Below are 17,859 nucleotides of genomic sequence, written 5' to 3' on the forward strand. Positions count from 1 at the left end.
TTGAGTGATAATACAAAGGATGCAGTGTTCCCTCTAAGGTGTGCACACTCACATTTTTTTTGATGTCTGCTCAGTTAATTTTAGATTCCGCTCAGGTTGAATCAGGAAGGTCCAACTCTGAATGCACGTGCGCACACACTGCCTTGACACTGTTGCCCAGAACAAAACTCATTCCGTGCACAGATGAAAATAATTAGAGTGAACACTGAAAGGATATTGGCCCTGATCCCTTTTGAACAGACAAATGATGTCCTAACATAACTAATCACTGGCAGTGGAGGCTGGGGGCAGTGGAGAAGGAAAGGATGGCCGGTATTCAGTCGTCCCATCCCATGTGCAGGCAATTAACACTGTAAGAGCAAATAGCGTCAATCGCTACCTGTGAATGCAGAGCCATTGACTTTTGGGTATGCTATACGTATGGCATGCTGGGTAAACTCCTCCACCCTCCCTGCCTAAAGTATCCTTTTGGACATGTGGGACTGAATCCAGCTAAGTAATTTATATGGAGAAATCTGTCCCCGTGCATAGATTTCCCCTGCTGGGCAGTGATGAATCATGTTTTGGGGGCACTTATCTCAAGGTAAACTAACTGTAGCCTGGAGTAGCCACCACCTATCCTTGAATGACACTCCAAATAAGCTTCTTTTGCTCCTGGTAGATCTTCTTCATTCCTAACCACTGCTCGGAAATGGAGTTGTTGGCATCTAACCACCACATTCTCTCTACTACCACAAGTAAAAGAATGCAAACAAAAACCACATTCAGAGGCCTACAGCTCCCATTCTGAGTTACTGTAACATTTCACACATCATAAACAATTAAAGAAACATATTTTGATTCAAAAGAACAATAAGGGAGATACCATAGGAATACCAATGTGTATTCAGTTTCTTTAAGAACTCACCACTGCTTTTTAGGAAATGTTAAAGTCTAAACCCCATCACACACCATGGGAATGTAATATACAATTGCTGTTCACAAACCAGCCGTGGGAGATATCCTGGCATTTCACCATGGGCACACCTGAATGTATGTGCAACATTCTTATCTTACGAAAGATAAGTCAGCCTGAGGCCAAGCTGGAAATGCAAATGCAAAATTTAATTGCCCGTTACATTACATAAGATTCTTAGCTCACAGCAACCAACATAACTAGATCAATTACAGTGAGTTTCCCTGAACTGGCCTTGCACCTTTAGCAGAATCAGGCCACCAGTCATAAAAATACAGTGTACACACACACACACACACACACACACACACACACACACACACACACCCCTTCCCAAAATTTCAATAGAAATATTGCCCCAAATTTCCCGAAGAACAGAATTATTCATGATACACCAAGATGGCTCTTGCCAACCGCATTCTGATGCAAACGTCAAGCAATAGCAAACACAAGGAGTCCTAAGACAGGGCTCTCATATGGTATACTCCATTTGGGACACAATGCTAAAGTTCTGTGTGCAGAAAGCAGAGGGGTCACAGTGAAAATTATATATTGGTCTTCCAGACAAACTACTAGTCCAAGGATCTATTACAAAGTGATTACACAGGTTGAGGAGAAAATCTAGATGTTTAATTCCATCCCACCTATAATTATCACAGGGGCCCTGACAGGATTTCTGCCAGCCCTCCCAAATACTCCTCATCTTGATCCATCTGCCATTCACTGACTCTCACGTAGTTAGCCTACTTTCCAATAGGAAGAAAGCTCACTCTGTGTGTGTGTACTTGTGTGTTTCACTAATAACTTTGTGGAGTTATTATTCTGTAAAGTTCTCCAATGCACATCAGATTTACAGGACATGGGAGGAAGGACCCTGACTCCCACCCCACATCTACCACCTTGGTTCAAGATGGAGGCCAATCAAAGCATAAGCAACACACCCCTTTAGAATGCATGGGTTAACAGTCTGATACAAACCCAATTCACATCTCATGCGAGGGAGTCATGAAGTATGCCAACAGGGTATGTTTTCACCCATCCAGCATCATGAGGTAAGAAGGTGGCCAATCAAATTATAAGCAACACCTATTTAGAATATATGTGCTGATAGTCCAATACAAAAAAAATTCAGAGCATATAGAAGAGGGACCTAGTGAATCTGTCATCTTGAAAGAAGATGATGGATTTTAGAACTCATGTATTTCCAATACAATACAAACCAAATTCACAGCATATAGGAGTGGGAACCTAAGGTATCCTAATGTGGATATTTTCATTATAATCTGTCATCCACACACATTATAAGTGGCTCCTCTCTAAAACTCTACTGAAACTAAATAGTAGATGAACCTAATTTCCAAGAATGGTAATCAAATAGATTGAATGGATTTTATTCTAAACCTTTAATGTGACTTGGATGTAGGAAGTGGAAAATAAAATGAAAGAAGTGGAAATAAACTCTACTTAGAACTACTTGTTTCTATATTTATTTGAACTACCATATGACATATGTCTGCTCAAATGTTTTGGAATACCATTCTTACAGGCACAATGCTAGAATGTTACCCCAAGTGCCCAGTTTCATGTACAAGATATATTCTCTAGACCAAAACCATTGCTGAAAGAAGCATTCCCACAATCCTTTTTTCTAAATACCTCCATTAACTAGATTCCAGATGTTATATAGGTAACTCAGCCCAGGCATTGGTACACTGAAGACCTTCTTGTCCTAATATTTTACTTCTGTATCATTCATGGCTTGTAAATAGCCACTTGCTTGGTCATTTGTGGCAGATCAGAATTGGTTCCAGGCAACTAAGTGAGGGACTAGTCCTTTTCACCTATAAGTCATTAACAAGTTAAATGGACAGCTGCTATGAGGTTATTAAATAACCCAAAAGCAGCACATAAATTATGTTTTTTTAAAAGATAGGTAAGTGTAGACATGCAAGCTAGTAAAAATGTTGAAGAATGGCAGTGTTTGGTAGACTTATTCAGAAGCCAGCATTTTTTCCAATGTAAATATATGATTTCTCCCACTTTTCTTAAAAGGCACATGACAACAACCTTTCAAAACATTGGGTGGGTTCATCCTTAACTCGGAACCCAAGGTTCTCGTTACCTCCCTCAGCCTAGGGTTCAAGTGAGTGTCAGATTTTGGGTTCCCTGAAGCAATATGTGGGTTTGAATGTCACAACCAATCTCACCATATCGTAACCTACAAAGAAAGTAGGCATGAATGCAGAGACTGGAGTGAGCGTGCACAACCAGGGCGAAGGGAGGTCATGTAAAGCTCAAGGTCCACGTTAAGTGTGAACACGCCCAGATCTTATGGTTGGGGGCAGCCTCTGTGATCAGTCAGGTTGGGCACAGGCTAAGGGCTTATGCTCATCAGATGGCCCACCTGGCCCCTGAAGGCCCTTTCTTTTGGTCCTTTGTCATTGTTGTCCATTGCCCACCCAGTAAGCCTCCCAAGCAAGCTTACCAAGTGATAGTGGGCAGTGGTGGCACAGCAGATTTTCCTCTTCCAGTAGTGGCACCGTTTTAGACTCCTCATCCCCTCTCACCTGACCCAGGCTTCCTGCAACCTGGCACTAACCCTGTTTAGAAAAGCCTTTTGAAGAAAAGCTTTGAATATATTTTCCAATATTTGATGTCCTCCTATTTCCCTCTTGACAAATATTTTCTTGAGGCTGAATATACCCCTGCCAGTGCTTTCACAATTCCTCAGGTATCTTAAAATAGAAATTGCTAATTATCTTTTAAAAATACTCTTTGAACTCTGCTGCATTTTTCCAGCACTTCTCTTAAAACGTAAGCATCAGAAATGAGGACAATGATCTAGCAAAGAGCAAATGCCTGTATTATTACTTCCTGGTGATAAAAGCCATACTTTGAACAAGGCACTTCAAGATACTAAGCCTCCTTAAGCAGTTGTGGAAGCAGAGGCTGGGCGAGGGGAGCAAAATAATACTTTAAATAAAGAGATGAAAGGCTTGTGTGTCTGTTTTTTGCTGCAAGAGCAACTGTTTTTAGTTTGTGGTGAATAGCCTCTTACTTTCAGTAATGCTACGACTTAACCAACAATTCTCCATTCTGCAAGTCTGTATTTCCCCCCCAAGAGAATTACTTTACACTAGCCGACCCTGCACAGAGCATCTGTGCGGTGCTTTGGGGCCGGCTGTTTTCCCCTCCCTCTTCCTCCTGCCCTGGTCTCTCCTCTCTTCCCCTTCCCTCCAGCCCCGTGCTCTCTAGCCCTCCTCCCCTCCTGTTCCTCTCCATACGGAGCCTCACTGGGTGGCGGGCAACCAAGAAGGGCCCCGCCACCACTGTTTTTTCTCCCTCCCATCCGCCTGCCTGCCGTGGCTTTTCTCTCCGCCCCTCTGCTCTGCCGCTGCTTTTCTCTGTTAGAGGTTGTTGATTTTTACCCACGATAGGTAAAACAGCAGAACACTAAGGAATGAGCACACACTCCAGTCACAGAGTAGGTAGCAGAGGATAGTTTGGATATTGCAGCTATTTAGAGAAAACAAATGGAGATCCTTGTATGACTAAACACTAAATATTTATTGGTTAAATACACGTAGATAGGAAAGACCTATATCTAATCTAAAGGACTACATAATGGATAGGTAAGGAGAGAGAGAGATGTTTCCATCTGCTCTCTAGGAGGAAAGGAAGGATTGTGACTCAGCACAGGAAGTGCTGCAGAGTCAGTTCAGGGGTCATAGAGTAGGGACAGATAGGGAGACCCTGACTCACTGTCTCTACTCCCAATGCCCCATGTGGTCATTAAGACAGTTGGTGCAAAAGGTCGATGCACTGGAAGTTCATCTCCAACATTCTCTCCACCTACTGCCACTTTTCTCTTGCTTGCCCTCCGCCACGGCCTTTCTCTCCCTGCCTGCCTGCCCGCTGCGGCTTTTCTCTCCCCCCTCTCCTCTGCCACCGCTTTTCTCTCCCCCCACTCCACCAGCCCGCTGCTGCTTTTCTCTTGCTTGCCCGACGCCGCTGCCTTTCTTTCCCCACCCGCCCCCACCGCCACTTTTCCCTCCCTGCCACTGCTGCTTTTCTCTCCTCCGCCTTGCCCGCCGCCGCCACCAGCACTTTCTCTTCCCCCTCTCCTCTTCATTCCGCCAGCCTTTCGCTGGAACTCTTGCAGCGTGTCACAAGAGTGCCGCAGCCAAATCCTGGACACGCATGCCGGCTAAGAGAATTAATTATATAGATATGACTGGATAAATTTCTTCCTCTTCCTGTCTTCTGTTAATTAAATCAAGATCAATTTACTCATCTACCAAATTCCTCCTAATTTGGGGTCATCTTCCAATCTGTAAAATCCCAATCTGTAATCACTTCTTCACCCATGCCTGCAATAAAATAGGGATGTGCACGGAACCAGGAAGGGGTGGTTAAATGGCAGGTGTGTGTGTGCTGCTTTAAGAGTGGGGGAGGGTACACTTACCCTGCCAGTGCTCCTTTTTTACAACGTTAATCAGGGTGGCAGTGTACCTCCCTGATGCCCCGTTGCCCCCATTGACCAGATACAACTGGAAGTATCTGATGTGCCTGCATGAGCCGGCACGGGCGCATCCAATACTTCTGGTTGTATCCAGTCAACGGGGTGGCAGGCAGATACACTGCCGCTCTGATTAACTTTGTTAAAAAAAGGAGCACTGTTGGGGGAAGAGTGGAAGGAGGGGTAAGTGCACCCTCCCCTGCTCTTAAAGCAGAACACCCCACCGCCATCGAACCAGCCGCCTTTCGAACCAGTTCGGAGACCCATAAAAGGCCTCCGAACTGGTTCTGTACACATCCCTACAATAGAAGTGTGATATATAGCTTGGCTCAACTGACTACAGAGCCCTCCAAAAGAAAATCCCCTCTCAGTATTGCAGTCTCTCTTTATCTCTTTGAGTTCTGCTTTTTAGTCAGTTCCCTGTGCATTGTGATTGTTTCCTTTAGCATGCAATTCTCCAGTTTACTGAAGAGAATGGATGGTGATACCATTTTTAAAACTTTATTTTGATTAGATGTAGAATATTTATATTTTGCCTTTCTACAGAAACATTTTCAAAGTAGTTTACATAGTAAAGAAAAGGAGATGGCTCTGTGTGTGTGTGTCAAAGGGGTTCATAATCCAAACAAAAAGGAGAAAAGGGAGATACCAGTGAACAGTAACTGAGATGAATAGGCTCCAGTTTTAGCACCCAAATCCAAGCCTGCCCACAACCCTAATGACACTGACAAATCAGGATCTTGGTTTGAAGCTAGTTTGCAAATCGCAGTTTGTGCTAACTGTCTTTTGCTATTATGTCTGAATTAAAAGACAATTAACAAATCACTGTTAGGGCAAATGCACTCCTTAAGAGAGCTGTTGCCACAATGAGATGGAAGTGATATATAAACTTATGAAACAGAGTCCTGTGCTTAAGGGGAACAAAAGCAGAAAAGCAACTCTAAACCACCATTCACTGGTGGTACATCACAGGAAGTGCAAACTATGGTGTGGGATCCTAAAAGCACAAACCAAGTTTTTGCATTATGTCTGAATACAACTAATGTAACATTAGCTGAAAAAATATAGTCACAATGAAAATAGTTCCTTGGGTTGTTCTCCCCGCTGGGAACAACAGATTTGCCTTCAAATTCTATATAAAAAACAATATTTTGAAGCCCAGTTTCCTCCTATGATGAAATGGTGGTTTTCTGTGAAGTGAGGGAGCTGCTATTTGACAAAAAAACAGATAAGGGATAGGGCCATAGTTCAGTCATAGCTATGCCAAAGCAGTCTGCATGCAGGTCGTCACAGGTTCAATCCCTGGCATCTCCAGGTAAGGCTGAGAAAGACTCCTGTTAGAAACCTTGGAGAGCTTCTGCCAATGAGCATTGACAATACTGCACTGGATGGACCACTGGAATAAGAACAGCCCTGCCAGATCAGGCCCAAGGCCCATCTAGTCCAGCATCCTGTTTCACACAGTGGACCACCAGATGCTTCTGGAAGCCTACAGGCAGGAGTTGAGGACATGCAACTGGTACTCACAGGTGCCCTGCCTCTGGTACTTCCCTGCAACTGGTACTCAGAGGCATCCTGCCTTTGAGGCTGGAGGTGGCCTATAGCCCTCCGACTAGTAGCCGCTGAGATAGACCTCTCCTCCATGAAGCTATCCAAACCCTTCTTAAAGTCATCCAGGTGGCAGAGAACATCCTGTGGCAGAGAATTCCACAAGTTGATTATGCGTTGTGTGAAAAAGTACTTCCGTTTGTTGGTCCTAGATTTCCTGGCAATCAATTTCATGGGATGACCCTTGGTTCTAGTGTTATGTGAGATGGAGAAAAATTTCTCATTATCTGAATGTTGTGGTATAAGGCAGCTTCCTATGTTCCTATGATCCAAAACCCTGCTGGTTATATTGAGCTAATTAATAAAAAACAAGAGCATTTCACATGTATATACTACTTTCATGTTCTCATACAGCATCTCAGTCATCCTAACCAGGTTGCAAGGTAGGTCAATATGTGTAGCTGCATACTGCAGATGGTGGCTTGCCTAAGGTCATCCTTCAGAACAAAGGTGCCATTATTTTGAACAAAGGATGTAGAGGATTCCTATGTTGGCAAACTCCCAACACTAATTTAACAGTTCTACACTACACTAGCAGAGCTGTTTTCTGTATTGGAGCTTACGTCCTACATTCCCCATAGGCACAGGGGTCCCCAAACCTGGGTCCCCAAATGTTGTTGGCCTACAACTCCCATCATCCTCACCTAGGATGGCTGGGAATGATGGAAGCTGTAGGCCAAAAACACCTGGCGACCCAAGTTTTGAGAAGCCCTGCCATAGCCAATTTGTTTCCCTAAAAGACTGGCAGAGAAACTGGGTTTTAAAACCAAACCATTAAAAACTAGAGATTTGTTTTGAAGTTACCACTCTTTCAAACTGAGTACTTACTCAAGTGGGAAATGGTTGATGAAGTCATGTAAGAAGGGGTCCTCTTGCACAAATTCACCTCAGACACAGCAGCGTAATGAGGAGGTAACGAAACAAAGTGTGACATGGACTGATATAGCTGGTGTGGAGAATAAGGCGACAGATGAGAGGGCTGAGAGAAAGCCGGGATGAAGGACCCAGCTGGGCCGCTGATAACAGGTAGATGGGAAACGGGTACCGCTTCCAGGTATGAGAAAAAGGACTCATCTGTTCTCTTTACCTGGGACCTAGTGTTGCTTAGAGGAGCTTGTGTGGCGAAATGTTCTTCACGGTGGCCATTCAGACCTAGTTGAGGTACGTGTGCCGAGGAGTCTTGGACCACTGAATCTGTAGGCCCCTGGATCCTGCCATTCTGGGCAGAAATCACAGGAAGAACTACTGGAATATGAGGCTGCAGGATCAACCCCTTTGGCACAGGGGATGTAAAGGTTACAGGAGAAGAGGAAGACTGAGGAGAATATGAGAGAGAGGAACGTCTGATAGGCTGAGGTGGGGTGAAAGGATAGTGGGAAGCAGGGGCAGGTGGTGGGGATAAAGAGAATTGCTTGGTGCTCCGCGTAAGAGTCCTATGGCCTGGCCAGGCTGGAGGAAAGGAAGGGCCAGGAGATGGTGAGAGCTCGGAGGCAGAATGTTGGTGGCGAGGCAGAGGAGATTCTCTGGCTCCATGAGGAGATCTGAAGTAGGCTTTGCTAGAGGGCTCAGGGCCAGGAGGAGACGCTGACGAGATAACTTTGGCATAGGGAGGTGGAGGAGGAACAGCGCCAGTGGAAGCGGAGGCATTGTAGTTACTGTAGTCAGGAGGAGGAGACTGGCAGTGGAAAGGGGAAGAAGACACTTTTATCTGAAGGGTGGAGACTAAAGAGAACAGAAAAGAAAAAGGAAAGGAAAGAATGAAATGGGTTTGCACTGGAGAATGAAAGAAGCCAGCATGCTTGGGGAGGGGGCGGGGAACTAAATAAACCAAAATGAAACCCAAACTTAGAAAAAGCCAAAAGGGTTAGTGCAGATATTGATTTTAAGGGTTTTCAAATCAATCCAGAAAAGCTGCTAACTCTTTTAGTTCAAAGTCAACACACAACACAACACTGGCTTGGCAATTACAAGACTTTTAAGCCACCAACCAAATTGTCTTTGTCCAAGGTCTACATTCAACATCATGTGTAATTCTTTATCAAAATGTGGCTGAAGTTGCTCTAGTTGAGCTTATGGCTATGCTTGCTCCTAAGTGTGCTGCTGTGGGAGCTGTTGCAATGCTAGGAAGTAAGGAGTCGTAATTGTGTGTGAGAGCAACTTGTGACAATGATGTTACTGCAGTACAGGCACTGTGGCTTCTGGGTCAGTTATTCTTTTTTGGCCACTTTATAAACAAATTTTCAACCTTTCCCATAAACCCCCATAGGATCCTATGGGGGTTTGGGAGAAAGATAAAAATTTTGTTTTAAATCACCCGCTTGCCCATTTCTTTTGTGGATTGGGTGGTAGGTAGCACCCATCATGCCCTACCACCAACCCACTTGGGTGTCCCTAGGAGTTACCCATGAGGAGCAATGGGGTGTTTCAAGTTTCCCCATTGTTCCCTATGCCCCAAAACACTCAAAACAGTTCGGGTTTGCTCTACTGAAACAACCAGTTGGAGCAGTTGTTTCAATGGAACATTCCAACCATTTGCGTTTCACTTCAAGGATGAAACGGGATGTAAAATCCGTTTCGTGCACATCCCTAGTTCAAAAGAATTTACATGGAATTCTAAGTGGTTTGCTGGTCAAGAGCTAATAAAGTCCAAATCTACTTTGCAACAACAGTAACACAGCATAAGGTGTTCTGAGGCCATTCACTGAGCCCAAAAGGAGTGGGGGGATCTACCAACAGTATGCCTGTGATTTCACTGATTAAATTCAGTGCCCTACATATACTATTTTGCAATTATCAATTATTGCCTTCATGCCCAAGGGAACCTGCAATTGCCAAACCGATATAATCAGATAAACAGTTATGTATTGTAGAGGAATGCTCCTATATAGGCAGTGGTGTGCTAAGTCAAGAGCCAAGAACACGCCTCATCCAACTACTGATTCTTATGTTACTTTAGTGGTGTGGTTGCCAATTCTGTTAAAAACTTCCTATATGCCTCCAGGAGCATATGTAAATAAAAGGCCATGTAGGAGGAGACTATGATGAGGCTAATCTCCAAGCCTGCACAGTCAGCTACCAGGCAGAAGAGGCATTTGTGTGCGGAGTCACCCCATCATACTTGCTGTCCACGTGGCCTCTTCTTTCCATATGTTATGGTTGTAAGAAGCAGTCACACAGAAGTGGCAACCAGACTGCTGAAGTAACATAAAAACTAGCCTTCAGATTAGTACAGCTGAGAGCATCCTTAAAACAAACAAACAAACAAACAAACAAACAAACAAACAAACAAAAAACTTACTTGTAGAAGTGAGTTGACAACACAGCTCAAGAGTCAGAGTGTATTCACACCAAGGCTTAAATACACTTGTGAGTCTCTCTCGTATTATTTGTGGGATGTAAATTTCAAGTATTTAGGCTAGATATCAGTTTCCAGACCATAAGAGATGTTAAACAGTGGAACAGCCTGCCTCATGTAGGGGTGGGCTCTCTCTCACCGGAGGTTTTCAAACAGAGGCTGGACAGCCATCTGTCAGGGATGCTAGCCATTTCCTGCACTGATCGTGGGAGTGGACTGAAAGACCTCCAAGATCCCGTCCAAGTCTAAAATTCTACGATTCTATGATTTGTACCACATCTGCATGCTAATATAGGCCAGAAGGTGGAAGAGAAATATAATCTAATCCATATAGGTTTGACATCCATTTCACAATCAGTTTAAGCCAAAAGTTGATTTAACCCTTCCCTGTGAAAACACTCCAAGAAAATGACAAACAACTGAAATGCATCACAGGCTGAGCTGAGTTTCAAGGGTCTGCATCTTGAGCTTCAGTCGTGTTTGTGCAATCATCCCTCCTCTACATTCCATATGTGTTTCCTTTAGTGTCTGTCTGAAACGTTTTCAAACCACGGAATGATTATAGCAACACTCAGCAGGCCAAAGTGCTTCCATAAAAACACAGGGAACAGCCAAGAGTTAAACGAGACAAGCAGGGAGAAAGCTGGGCCAGCATTGCTTATAACAGTAGGATACATGCCTGTGGTAGAGGTTCTTCTTTCCAGAGATTCCTGGCGCTGTTGCTGTTGCTGCTCCATCGCTTGCCTAAAATAAATGGTTTAAAAATAATCCAGTTTTAGTTCTGATGCATTTGCGAAAGGGCTCCCTAGAATGTGGCAGGCCTAATTTAAATGCTGATGCTGCATCCTGGTCAACAATTGGGGCGGCTTGAAAACCAATGTATATCTAACAAGTAGCTGCTGGACAAGGAATGTAATCAGAATTCATTCATAGTCGCCCTGTTCTCACTAACTCATCCTTATAACCAGGAAATGTGGGGAGCGAAACCAGGCCTGCTGACCATGTATTCTAAATGCTGATGCACCCACTGGTCATGCGCCCTGCCCCCGCCCCATGGCTGTGCATTCAGCTTTCATGGAATGAGTGATATTCACACACACAACAAGAGCATGAATCTCAGATAATCAGTTTTTGCTCCCATGATGTTCCCAGCTCTGGTCCTTTTCTTAGGCATGCCAAAAAGACACAGCCACTGGAATGCCTAGCCAGCAAGCATGTCAGAACCAGGAAGGGTGGCCAGCACACTCTGCCTGGGTTTATTGAATGCGAGGGGGATTTTGTAAGAAGAGGGCACATGTGCCTGGTGGTGCATGTAGCCCCCTATCTAGCAAGCACAGCACACGCAAGCCCCAGGTGTTAGAGGTGAGAATTTGAATTTGCTGGACTCCATTTATACGTACAATGGGGCCATTGGAGGGATTTATGTGTGTTGGTCTCATGTGTTTGCAAAAGCATGCAGTTCTGAGAAATTTCCACCAGAGGGCCTCTCATATTCTAACCACCTTAAGATTCATTGCTCACTTTTATAATTTGACCTCTCTTTGGTTAATTAAGAAGCATGAATGATTGTTCTCTTCCTTGAGCATATGCATTAATATGAACAATACACTAAACCTGAAATTACTCATAAGCTGTAAAGAAAAGGAAAAAAGAATGATTTCCATCCAGTTTTATGCATTAAAAGGAAGCGGAATCAAATATATTATACAAAAGTAGGAACATGAAACTTAAAATAAGTTTTCCAAACACATTTTACACTGTTTTGATCTATACTGGATTTGAAGGAGATATTTTGAATTTTAATGAAATGGGAAAGAAAGAAAAACAGAATTGCCCTCTGCCCCAAATTGAACTAGGGGTCCCCAATTCAAATTAAACACATCAAACACATTCTACTTTCTTCTGCTCCTTCTACTTCCAATCAGTCCCCGGAGTTGCTCTGCTGTGATGCCTTTAATGGGTTCTTTGCAAATAAGATCTCCTGTATTCGGGCTGGCTTGGACTCCACTATTTCTGCAAAGTCTATGGAGGAGGTGTCCAGCAATCCCTCTTGCAGTATTAGATTGGATCAGTTTCAACCTGTGACTCCTGAGGATGTGGACAAGCTGCTTGGGGCCTATCACCTGTTCTCTGGATCCTTGCTCAACTTGGCTGCTTCTGTCTAGCAGGGAGATTGTTGGAGGTGGTCTAGTTAACATCATAAATGCATCGCTGAGGGAGGGTAGGGTGCCCCCCTGCCTGAAGGAGGCAATGGTTAGACCGCTCTTAAAGAAGCCTTCCCTGGACCCCTTAGCGATGGATAATTATAGGTCAATCTCCCTTGGTTGGGCAAGGTGATTGAGAGGGTAGTGGCCAACCAGCTCCAGGCAGTCTTGGAGGAAACTGATTATCTAGACCCATTTCAAACTGGCTTTAGAGCTGGCTATGGGGTTGAGACAGCCTTGGTCGGCCTGATAGATGACCTTTACCAGGGAATTGACAGAAGGAGTGTGACTCTGCTGGTTCTTCTGGATCTCTTGGCGGTGTTCGATACCATCGATCATGGTATCCTTCTAGATCGCCTGGGGGAGTTGGGGATAGGGGGCACTGCCTTGCAGAGGTTCCGTTCCTATCTCTTGGGTAGATTCCAGATGGTGGAGCTTGGTGACAGTTGCTCCTCAATACAGGAGCTGTTGTATGGAGTCCCTCAGGGCTCCATTCTGTCACCAATGCTTTTTAACATCTACAGTGAGATTATCAGGAAGTTTGGTGCTGGGTGTTATCAGTATGCTGATGACACCCAAATCTACTTCTCCTTTTCATCTTCAGGAAATGGCACTCATTCTCTAAATGCCTGCCTACAGACAGTAATGGGCTGGATGAGGGAGAACAAATTGAAACTGAATCCAAGCAAGACGGAGGTGCTCATTGTGTGGGCTCAGAATCTGAGGGGTGAGTTAGATCTTCCTGTGCTGGATGGGGTTACACTCCCCCAGAAAGAGCAGGTGCGCAGCTTGGGAGTAGTCCTGGCAGGGGCATAGCAAGGTTGGAGGGGGCCCAGAGACAAGATTTTAAAATAGGCCCCTCACTGATACACACACACAAACACACTTCACAATATATTGTGCACTCACACTCACATCCCCATTATGAATACGGTGAATATCTAGTTCACATTGAATCTAGTTTTTTTTACTCTCTGCTCCTGCCGATCTCCAAGAGACTCAACATAATTCATAGGGGGTGCAACATGGGCGGGTGGGGAGTCATGTGATGTGCCTCTGGGGGGCCCCTTGAGGCAGTGGGGCCCCAAGACGACTGCCTCCCCTTGCCTAATGGTAGTTACGCCCCTGACTCCTGGACTCAGGCCTCACCCTGGTATCTCAGGTGGAGGCCATGGCCAGGAGTGCTTTCTATCAGCTTTGGCTGATTCGACAGCTGCACCCATTCCTTGAAGAGGATGACCTCAAAACAGTGGTGCATCAGCTGGTAACCTCCCGGCTTGACTACTGCAATGCACTCTATGTGGGGCTGCCTTTGTACGTAGTCCGGAAACTTCAGTTAGTTCAGAATGCGGCAGCCAGATTGGTCTCTGGGGCAACCCAGAGAGACCATATTACGCCTATTTTGAAACAACTGCACTGGCTGCCGATATGTTTCTGGGCAAAATACAAAGTGCTGGTTATTACCTTTAAAGCCCTGAATGGCTTGGGTCCGAGATATCTTAGAGAGCACCTTTTTCACATGATCCCCAACGCACATTAAGATAATCTGAGGAGGTCCGTCTCCAGTTACCACCGGTTCGTTTGGTGGCGACTCAGAGGCGGGCCTTCTCTGTGGCTGCTCTCGGGCTGTGGAATGCACTCACTGACCTTCAAGAGAGCCCTAAAAACCCATCTGTTTGGCCTGGCCTTTCAGGGTTTTTAATTAGTTTTAATTGTTTTAATGCCAACCTGATTTTCAGGGTTTTAATTGTTATGCTAGTTTAATTGTTTTAAAGATTTTTTTAATTGGTGTTTATATTTATATCTCAGTTTTAATTGTTATTGGTTTCAATGGTTTGTTTTTAATTGTAAACTGCCCTGAGCCTTTTCGGAAGGGCAGTATAAAAATCGAATAAATGAATGAATGAATGAATGAATAAATAAATAAATTAAATTGCACAATGAAGATTTCTAGTGAGATTTAAAGCTGGTTTACTGACAAGGTAGTAGGGCTACTTGGGTCTCTGCCTAGAGGCTTTGGAATCTCAGTCTAGATAACAGGGCTGGCCCTAGCCTTTTTGGTACCCTAGGCAAAGTCTGACTTTGGCGTCCCCACACCCCCCACCTCCAGCTTTATTCTTGCTGCTCATTCGCCAGCATGGGAGGCAAGGCAAGGCAAGGCAGACTCTGTTCCCTTGCTCATTCTCTCCCCACACTGTGCCCTCCCTCTGGGAATTGAGCAAATGGGCACTCCCAGCAGGTCAGTGGTTGCTTGGAGAGGGAAAGGGAGGCATGTAGCAAAAACACGCCCCCCCCCCCAACAACTGGTGTCCTATGTGACTGCCTAGATCTGTCCAGTGGACAGGCCGGTCCTGCTAGATAACAGTAGACAGGAAAAGATTGGACTGGAAAAAGAATTAGTGAGGATTTTAAATCTAGGGATTTATATCCTGCTTTTTGGCCCCTCAAAGGGTCCTCCAAGGTGGCTAATAAAAAAAAAAAAAAAAAAAAAACCACCAAAACCAATAATAAATATATAACAAAACCAGTTCCAAAAATTAACAACTACAAACATTACAAGTTACAACAAAATTAAATGACCATTTATAGGGTCCACAGAGCATAACCAATGTGGTATAAGAGGTTCTGTTGAGGGATTAATGAAATATCACATTTTGAGGGTTTCTTCTTCCTTACTTGGAATTGAAAAATCCTTGAAATGAGCCACATTTCAAGCTCAATTTTGTACATGGTATTTGAAAAACACAGGTTGAACTTTAGAGATAATCCAAAGCGAGTCAAGGTTCACGAATGGTAAAGGACATATGCTATTCTCTCATTAGGAATTCAGAGGATTGTGAACGTAAGTGCCTCTTCCAAAAAAGAAGCACAGCAAAGTTAAGAGTATGCTTAATGGCAGTGCAAAGTGTGAGGAGCTATGATTGCTAGGGGAGCAAAACAGCAACATAGAAAACTGCCTTACACTGAGTCAGACCATTGGTCCGTCTAGTTCAGTACTGTCTGCACTAACAGGCAGTGGCTCTCCAGGGCTTCAAACACAAGTCTTTCCCAACTCTACCAGGATATGCCAGGGACTGAACCTGGGATCTCCAGCATGCGAATCAGATGCTCTACCACTGAGCTATGGGCCCATCCCCTTAACTCCCCTCCATACTTTCTTCATTGGGTCACTGGCTGAATAAGAACCCAACTCCTCTCTTACTGTGTGTGCCAGCTTTCTTTCTGTACTGGGGGGTGGGGTGGGGGTGTTGGGGACTCATGGAACAACATGCAGTAGTCTAGTTCGGGGTTTCTTAACCTTGGGCCCCCAGATGTTTTTTGGACTACAACTCCCATCATCCTCAGCCACAAAGGCCGTATCTGGGGATGATGGGAGTTGTAGTCCAACAACATCTGGGGGCCCAAGGTTAAGAATTCCTAGTCTAGCTCCAGAGCTGGGCCAACTTGACTCTTCTATGGCTTAGTCACACTTTGGTTATGTCTTAAACAATTTGTTTCTTGACAAGTCGTGGCATGCCATGATCAAGCAGACAGAGCAAATATTGGTCTCAGGTGGAACACAATGATTGGAGGAAAGAAAAAGAAAAAAATTCTGAGCATGCAGCCGTTATTACATACTACATGATGTATTTTTAGAGCCAATTTAATGACTATGAAGAGTTGGTGTAGTGTATGGCTTGGCAACTGAGCTAAAATAGATAAATCAGCAAGTCCTTGGTTCGAATCTCACCTCTACCATGAATTCACTAGGCGGACTTAGGCAAGTTTCTTATCTTCTGAGGACAATACTACTAACTTCCCTTGCAGGGCTGTTGTGAGGATTACAAGAAGATAATACATGTGAAGTGGTTTGCTCACTCACAAGTGCTATATGAATACTAAACATACATCTATCTATCTATCTATCTATCTATCTATCATTCTCTTAAATGTACCCGTCGCTAATCCTATGTGGGGCGGCTCTCGTGGGAGTTCACCAGCAGGATAATGATGTGGACGAATGGGCTGGCTGGGAAAAGAAACCAGTGACGGGGGTGGGTAGGCAGGCGGGCGGGGGAGGAACTGGCGACAGGGGTGGGTGGGCGGGAGAGAAACCAGTCATGGGGCAGGCGGACGGGGGAGAAACCAGCGACAGGGGCAGGCGGATGAGAGGGGGAGAAACCGGTGGGGCATGGGTGGTCAGTGAGCAAGTGGAGCGAGCGGGAGAAGATGGGGGCAGGAGAGTGGCCGGCCGGCTGGAAAGAAAATGGTGGCAGCGGGCAGGAAAAAATGGCAGCGGAGCGGGAGGGAACCAATGACGAGGGCGTGGGTGGGGGAGAAAACGGTAAAGGGGGTGGGCTGGCGGGTGGCCAAGGGCTGGCCGGTAGGGAGAGAAAATGGAGGCTGCAGCAAACTAGAGGGGCAGATGCTCTGTGCCCGGCCCAGCTAGTTATGATTATTGCTTTCATGACTCAGACCAGGTTACCTTTAAGCAGAGGTGCACCTAGGTAATTTTGAAGCCTGAGCCTAAAGACCTTTGGAGGCCCACTGCTGCAAGTTAAGCATCACCCCCTTACACGCGCATGCGCGCACACAAACACCATCACATAGTATTTTTAACATATGGGTTCTTGAGGGCACAAACAGCAACTGAACTCACAATAATGTAAGACTATAGAACAGGTATATTTATGCAAGTATGTAGTAGCAGAAACATTTCTACCTGTAACTTAACATATTCCCATCCCACATATTTCTTTCCCCACTCCCCGCTCTGTCTCTAACACACCTGGCATAGGTCACAATTGCACTCGGCTGCCCTGGTGTATCATGGACCCACAGCATGGCGCCCACACCACTCAGGACAGACTAAAGAGGATTTGGGGGCCCCCAGGGTGTGTGGAGGCCCTGGACTTTATCCCCCAAGTCCAGGGGTAAAAGCACCTCTGCTTTTAAGTCCACCTTTGCCCATATGAGCCTACCCAGGCTGTGCAATCAGGCTCTCAAGCCCTACTCTGACACAAATTCATCTGGAGGGTTATCAGGGACAGGACATTCCCAGTAGTGGTTCCTCACCTTTGGCATTCCCTCCCCAGGGATGACTCCCAAGCTTCCACCCAGTCAAACGGGCAGTAAAAACACTGTGTTTCATAAGGAGTTTAAGTGCTGGTTTTAGCTGGTGTTTTTGATTTTCTGCTGCTTAGTTCTATTGCAGTTTACTGTGGGTTGATACTGTGAT

General features: G+C 45.1%; 1 protein-coding gene across 15 annotated transcripts in view; it reads right to left on the reverse strand.

Moving 5' to 3' along the window:
• The window catches only part of EVL (Enah/Vasp-like), a 254,336-nt gene that overhangs the window by 29,732 nt on the left and 206,745 nt on the right, over nt 1-17,859 (reverse strand). For 12 of the 15 annotated variants that reach the window (XM_053258108.1, XM_053258116.1, XM_053258081.1 and 9 more), the window contains 2 exons: nt 11,117-11,181; nt 7,911-8,804 (listed from right to left, as the gene is read on the reverse strand). In XM_053258108.1, coding sequence (XP_053114083.1) covers nt 7,911-8,804; nt 11,117-11,181 — 959 coding nt within the window. The remainder of the gene's footprint in view (nt 1-7,910; nt 8,805-11,116; nt 11,182-17,859) is intronic. The other 3 variants (XM_053258140.1, XM_053258133.1, XM_053258148.1) reach the window with 1 other exon arrangement.

This window comes from Hemicordylus capensis, chromosome 1 (assembly GCF_027244095.1).
Source record: "Hemicordylus capensis ecotype Gifberg chromosome 1, rHemCap1.1.pri, whole genome shotgun sequence".
NCBI lineage: Eukaryota > Metazoa > Chordata > Lepidosauria > Squamata > Cordylidae > Hemicordylus > Hemicordylus capensis.